Source organism: Etheostoma spectabile, chromosome 4 (genome assembly GCF_008692095.1).
Source record: "Etheostoma spectabile isolate EspeVRDwgs_2016 chromosome 4, UIUC_Espe_1.0, whole genome shotgun sequence".
Classification (NCBI taxonomy): domain Eukaryota; kingdom Metazoa; phylum Chordata; class Actinopteri; order Perciformes; family Percidae; genus Etheostoma; species Etheostoma spectabile.
This window is the reverse complement of record NC_045736.1, coordinates 3,344,283-3,351,265: the sequence shown is the minus strand read 5'-3', so window position 1 is coordinate 3,351,265 and position 6,983 is coordinate 3,344,283. Positions and strand designations below refer to the sequence as shown.

Sequence of the window (6,983 nt, the reverse complement as noted above, 5' to 3'; positions counted from 1 at the left end):
ATACATACAATATACATGAAATAATAATAGGAATAAAATACAAGAACAAATATTTGAAAAATGAGTAACGCGCTGTAATGTAAACACATAGTGCCATAGAACGATAAAATCGGAGTGACAGTCGTTGGTTGTATTCAGCCGCTACAGAGCTCCGGGACGCCGGCTAACAGCGGCAGTTGTTGAGCCAATAGGTGACTGCGAGCCGGGTACAGGCCCCGCCAGACTGCAGTCCTTCCAGGGGCCGTGGGAGTTGAGTTGAGCCAGGAAATGTGAGCGTCATGCGGCGATGACAGTTTAATTTAGGCACCTAAACGACTCGTTAAGTTCAGGAAAAAGATCAGGGTTTGGATTAAAACACGCCTGAGGAACGTCCACACGTTTCCTAGGAAGTATTTTGTTTTTTGCTGCAAAGTGAACCCTCTGGCTAGAAAGCGCTGTGTTTTTATTTTGACACCACGTTGTGATATTTCATTTAGAGATTATTTTCCATTAAATATTGAAGTTCGTAAAATAAGTGTTTTGGCATGCCTGGCACTATATCTATGGTATTGTAAGGGGGATTTAATTCTTGCTTGTTGTGCATGATTAAAAAACATCAAGGAAGGGTTTTACACAGAGATAGAGGTAGTCTGGAGATAGTTCAGGAAAAATCCCAGCGAGCACTATTCTAGGCCGATTATTGTTTATTATTATTTTTTGAGAATCTTCAATGTAAATTAGTTGATTTTTTTCATTGTCAAATGAATGCGTTTTGAGTTTTATTGATTATGGTTGCCTCTGAACATCCAGTCGTTTTTCCTTTGTTCGATGTGCAGTATAGAACTCTAAGAAATATATACACTTTTAAAAAAATAAAATAAAAAGCATACAAAAGTTTTACGCAGAGGTCCTTCAGGGAGATGAATTGATTGCTTTTATTGCCTGGTTGATTCCTGCCAAAAGCAACCTACTTATTTCTAATAGACCATTCTACATCGGTGGCCCACTGCATTTTTTTGAACCCCCAGGATAATAGTGAGTCCCACTCGGCACCTGTAAAGAGCAAATAATCTCACGGAGTTAATAAATGACTTATGTTGCAACCGTGGTGTAATTAGCATGCACCATTGGTCCTTTCTAAAAAGAGATTTTTGCATGCTACAGTAGACACCGGTGTAAAAATGAACTATGGCTGAATTCTATTTACTGTAACGGCTTCATAGAGCTGGGCAATGTATTGATATCATATCAATATTGATATATGAGAATAGATACCGTCTTAGATTTTGGATATCGCAATATGACATAAATGTTGTCTTTTCCTGGTTTTAAAGGCTGCATTACAGTATTATGTCATTTTCTGAACTTACCAGACCGTTGTAACTGCTGTGTACTGATGATTATTCATCAAAAATCTCACTGTGTAAAGGTTTTGTGAGAGCACTAATAGTCAACACTACAATATCGACACCCTACAGTATCAATAAGGAGGTATTTGGTCAAAAATATCGTGATATTTGATTTTCTCCATATCTCCCAGCCCTACAGCTTAGGTTTCAGTCTCCTGATATTGTGCATGCTGGCTCACTGTCACACTGTCGTGACCCTTCAATAGAGCAGAGATGTTTCTAATGTGTTAAATCTGTTTTCTCAAGTTAAACTGGAGTTGTACTGACACACCTGTATCAAAAAGGACTCCGATACTGCTGAAATTGCTGGTATCAGTTTTGGCAAGTACGCGAGTCCATGCACTGATTCGATACCACATAATTTAGCCCCAAAGAAAATCTATGGCATTAAGTCTCTGTATGTACAGTATTTCTTAATGTTACATTGTCGGCCAAGGCTTAAGTTTAAGTATCGGGAAGAACAAAAGGTTAATGAAATATCATTAGTTGCTGTGAATCCTGGATGACCGCCAGGGTTTTCAGAATCTCGGGAACTCACAAGAAGGTTTTGGAGGAAGGATCTTGTGCATGACACCGGAAGTTATATCTGAGCCCAGGGTCATCCTGAGGTCTGTGGATAGAAGTACTCCTTAGAAGTACTCCACCTGTGCGTGTGCGTGATGAAAGATATTCAGTGTATAGTTCACAACTACCGGCTCTTTTGGAAAACAGTCAAATTAAGCCTCATTCTCACGGACCACCAACTCTGGTGGTCACCATTCGTAGACAGCTCAGACAATAAAAGACATAACAAAGTGACGGGCCAAGAACAATGTAAAAAGGTTCAGATTTAGTTAACTGAGTGAGCATTTGACAAATAAACTGATCTAGAAACCTGTGATCGGGGTTCACTTGACCCTGTAGTATGGTTCTGCTGCAGCTGCTGAGGAGATCCACTCTTTGCTTTGTCTCTTCCCAGAAATCCCTCGCAGGCTGACACACCTGTGTCGCATCAGGATCCGCAGAGCGATGGGCAAAAATCGCCTAAAACACATACCCTCGTTACCGCTACCGCAACCCATCAAGAACTTCCTGCTTCACCAAAACTGACAACCATCCCCCTTCCGTTCTTCTACAGAGCTCTTCCAACCCAAACCTTAAAAAAGCCTCAGCCAATCCCATCACCAATCCCCCAAATAGAGCATTTTGTGAACCCGATTTGCTAATTGCTTATTATTTTCTAAGAATAAACTGTTAATATTATTTTTCAAAGTTAAAAGTTATGTAATACTCTATTCTTCCTATTACTGTAACAATGTATTGAAGTGCTTCTTAACTTGTCATGAAGCCCTAGTACTGACTTGTGGTAACTGTATGTGAAAGTGTTTGCCTTGTGACTTTCCAAATCACCGGGGTGTGTTCCAGTCTTGCTTCAAATAGCATTTTTCATCTTAAGAGCCATAATATCAGATCAGGATGTCAGTTGGTGACTTGACTTGAACATGCAATGTATTAAATATCCCGTTCAGATGCAGAGGAAACCTACCCAGTTCCAGCTCCTTGAATTGCTTTATTATTATTGCTTTATTGCTTCATATATTTATCTGTTTTATGTAAACTTTGATTTTAACACTTTCACCGACTCTCAGCCATAGCAAATGTGGCAAATTGTGCAGCATTTTTGTGATCACTAGTGTGAAGTGCAAGGATTAAAAAGTGCCCTCTAGATAATATATGCATTGTTATTCTGCTTCTATGATGCATTAAGCACTTTTATTTGTCAATCTGTTTACATTTGGTGCTGAGCATGCCTTAACATTGAGTTTTGGAAATGGCCTTAATGTTTGATCAGACAATAAACACTAAATGTAAAAATTGTACATTTAAAAAAAAGAAAAATGAACAAAAGGTTAAAATGAGCAATGTAAGGTCCTGGGTCTTAACGGAAACACTGCTTGGAGAAAGGTTTACGTTCTGGGTCTAATTACTATTGTGTGAAAAACTTGTACTGTTTACACATATTTAACAAAGCTCTCTCTGAAAGAAATGTATTCATGTTGAATAGAATAACTTTGTATCTAGTGCACAGAAAGCTGCTTTCTCTGTGAGTGTGTTGAACCTATCGGCTTCTGTGCCTGTCTCTTGCACAGCTTTGTGTTGTTTCTCACACATTGTTACTGGACAACATGAAATGTGAGTGCATGGTTTCTTCTTTGCTTGTATCCAGTAAATGTATAATAATTCTACATTCTTTACTGTATGTTTTGTATCATCTAAAAGCTCGGACGGGTCTTCAAAAGTATGTTCACTTTCCATGCTTCCTGTCCTGATAGCCATCTCCTTCAGTGAACATGAGAGAATGATTCCCTCTACTTTCCTAACAACTCCTTCCAGGATGTGTTCTAGTCCAAATATCTGAGTTTCATAGACAGAATCTCTGGAGTACAGTCACGGTTACATTTAATGGAAGAAAACCACCCCTCTGTCGATATTAGGGGAACACAACTCGCAGATGGTGCCTTTTGAGATAGCAAAGCTTCAGCACACTATTAGTTAATCAGCTCTTGAGGAAAATTTCCCTCATATTCAACACAGTATGTATCCTTTTTACATTTTCACACCCAGGGATAGTTAAGTCTGTTTCCAAAAATGGGTCCTTTAATGAAATGGATACAGTGAAGGTGATTATTATTGCCCCTCTATGGATATTGAAGAAGAGCTCCAATGTGTAAAAGAGGGCTACTTTCACTCAAATGACAGGGTTTTTCATGGGCTAACGTTATGTTTTTTAACCAAGCTGATAGTGGCTTGTTGAACAGTCCTAATTTGATCATTCAACCGATTGATCTATGTCTCTCTTCTCAAACGCCTGCAGTCTTGTTGTTGTCTAATTCTCCCTATTGTCTCGTAACTTGTGACATCCCCCAGAGAGAGAGAGAGACTAATTCAGTTTAATACGAGTGTGAAAGAGCTCTGGACAGGGACATTTGTTATTGTTGTGAAGCTGATAAATGAGCCAAGATGTCATGAAGTTTGAGAAAACCACAATTTGGTGAAAACCCAAACATGGAAAATGCCGAGCCTGGGAAACTGGAGTGGAAGCAGCAGGAGACCGAGGGAGAAGAGGGCTGTCGATCCAAAAAACGTCTTTAAAAAAACTGGAGAAGATGGACGATGTACTTTCTGAAAAAGCCAAGGGAGAATTAAAGATCCTTGTTTCTAGAGTAGAAAAGCTTCTAAAACAGCATAAACGCTCCTGTGGGACAGTCAAATGATCCATTAAACATAGGAATGAGAATGAGACTCTTTCACGATTGTCACATCAAGTCTCTAGATGGCACTGTCTTCCTTTCAAGCATGACAGACGTCTCTATGTCACCCAATGTCTCTTCTTCCCTTACTCTCTTTCTTCTCGTTTCTCTTTCTCCCCCATCTCTGCCTTTGTCTCTCTCTCTCCTTCCCTTCTATGTCAGCCTCTTCTGTGTTCACTTCAGAGGATTCAGCCGTGGACCTCAGCATGTGTCCTCAAGAGCCTCATCCTTTCAGAACTCATTGAAGCAAGTCTTTCATTAACAGAACACACACACACACACACACACACACACACACACACACACACACACACACACACACACACTCCTTTGCATTTAGTGCATAGTGGAGCAGAGATCGGACAGTTTGGTAAACCACTATCATCCTGTGGGAAGTTTCCATTGCAAGAGACTTTTCTTTCAAGTCAAACTTATTTCATGTAACAGTTTTTCAGGATTATTAGAGAGATTTTTTATGAAGAGTTTTATTCCAAAGTGAGGTATCACTACAGAAGTAAAAACTTAGCACAAGATGTCTTTCACAGACTTGCTCTGGCCAAGGGGAAAGGTTCTGTTTCCACATTTGGGGGGGGGGCATCATAGCTGCACTAACAATAACACTTCTTTCCCTGCGTTCTGGTGAATTTTATGCAACATATTGTGTATTGTTTGCATCCATTTATGGTGCAAACGTCTTTATGTATAGAACATAACCCCGATGTAGCACAAATAGACACAGTTACTGTTTTCTGTCAGATTGTTTATAGATCTGAACATTTCCGACCACACTTGAAGGCACCTTCATTTCACAGAGAAAGATAAATATTGTAAATACTAGATGCTTAACATCAGCAGATCATGACAACTTACATCCCAATCAGCAGTACCAGGACTTTCACACTAACGAGATTTCCTTTGGTCATGCTTTTGCAAAGAAAAACAAACAGATGGTAAAAGGTTTATTTCTTTTGAACATGACTGGGAGCTTGGAAAAGCTGAATGGTGTTGTTCATTCCCAACTTTATTTGCACCGCAAACTGCAATCAAAATCTCAACAGCTTCAGCTAATATCACCGCAGTGTTCCGCTTCAGCGGGGGACCAGCATGCCAAGGGATGTTAAATGCAGTGCAGCTCGCTTCATAAGGCAACCACAGCTTTTAGACGTGGATTAAAGTTTATTTCCACGGATTTTGTGTTCTTCTAAAAAATTCTTCTTTGTGTGTGTGTGTGTGTGTGTCTGTGTCTGTGTGTGTGCATGCGTGCCCATGAATATGTTAGTGGTGTTTGCTTAACAAAATATAGGACCTGTTTGTGTAAAAGAGAGCAAGAGTCACGTTTGTTTGGATTGAAACTCACCTGTATGTTGTTAAGTAGTTCCACCACAATCACTTTGTGTCTGCTTCTTTGTCAGGCGGCCTGCTCTCCTGGACTTGCACTGCCGAGTAGCCTGTTGTTACCATTTTGTAATTGCCACGCGCTTTAATTTGAATGAGCTCATTCCTCGTGCATTCCGGAACTCTTAGTTTCCTCCAATGACCGCATCACTGCGTGCACACCGCAGCCACACGCACGCACACAGGTATTCTGTCACCGTGCAGTTCAAGATTCATCGAGTTCAAGCTCCTTATTATTTTTCTTTTTCTTTTCTTTTTTTCACCATACAGCAAGCATAGTGGAATTTGTCCAAACACAAAGCGGTTTACATGACTCATAGAGATGACATGGAACAGAGTTTGCCGTCCAAGAAAAGCAGCCTTCTCCGTTTGAGCTCCGGCAGAACTATTGAACAGGAAGGCTTAGGTGTGGATGAAGCTGTCTGAAGATATTGATCATGTTTTCATTTTTGTGTCATACTGTAACGCCGCACATGTGCATCACAAAGGCACGTCCGGAAGCACTTTTCCTCTATTAAGGCCGTCTTGGACTATAAACCTCCCAATCAGAGCTCTAGCGCAATGAGCACACACACACACACACACACACACACACACACACACACACACACACACACACACACACACACACACACTTTATTGATACAATTAAGGAGTATATGGTTGGAAATATTGAAAGAGTCTCTACATATAAAAGCGTGTTTTAATTACATACCTCAAAGGGGCTTAATGAGGCTTAATTTGACTGTTTTCCAAAAGAGCCGGTAGTTGTGAAATGTGGCAAGGGCAGGAAGGATGTCAAGTCATTGCTTCTGTAATTACTGTCACAGTCTGTAACTTGGCTCTTATACTTAATTAGTTCCCTCTCATTTGAGTGATGTTTCCTTACTGCGGGAGAACTACAGCCTTT

The 6,983-nt window shown here is 40.2% G+C and overlaps 1 protein-coding gene and 1 long non-coding RNA gene across 2 annotated transcripts in view; one reads left to right on the top strand and one right to left on the bottom strand.

The window, feature by feature from the left end:
- Window positions 1-3,613, top strand: part of asb1 (ankyrin repeat and SOCS box containing 1) — a 10,763-nt gene extending 7,150 nt beyond the window's left edge. Inside the window, exon 5 of the mRNA XM_032512962.1 lies at window positions 2,347-3,613. Coding sequence (XP_032368853.1) covers window positions 2,347-2,477 — 131 coding nt within the window. The 3' untranslated portion in view covers window positions 2,478-3,613. The remainder of the gene's footprint in view (window positions 1-2,346) is intronic.
- Window positions 871-6,618, bottom strand: LOC116687522 (uncharacterized). The gene is made up of 2 exons (XR_004331572.1): window positions 6,036-6,618; window positions 871-1,032 (listed from the first exon to the last, which is right to left on the bottom strand). It is a non-coding gene; the product is annotated as an uncharacterized LOC116687522 (long non-coding RNA).
- Between the last annotated feature and the right edge of the window lie 365 nt (window positions 6,619-6,983).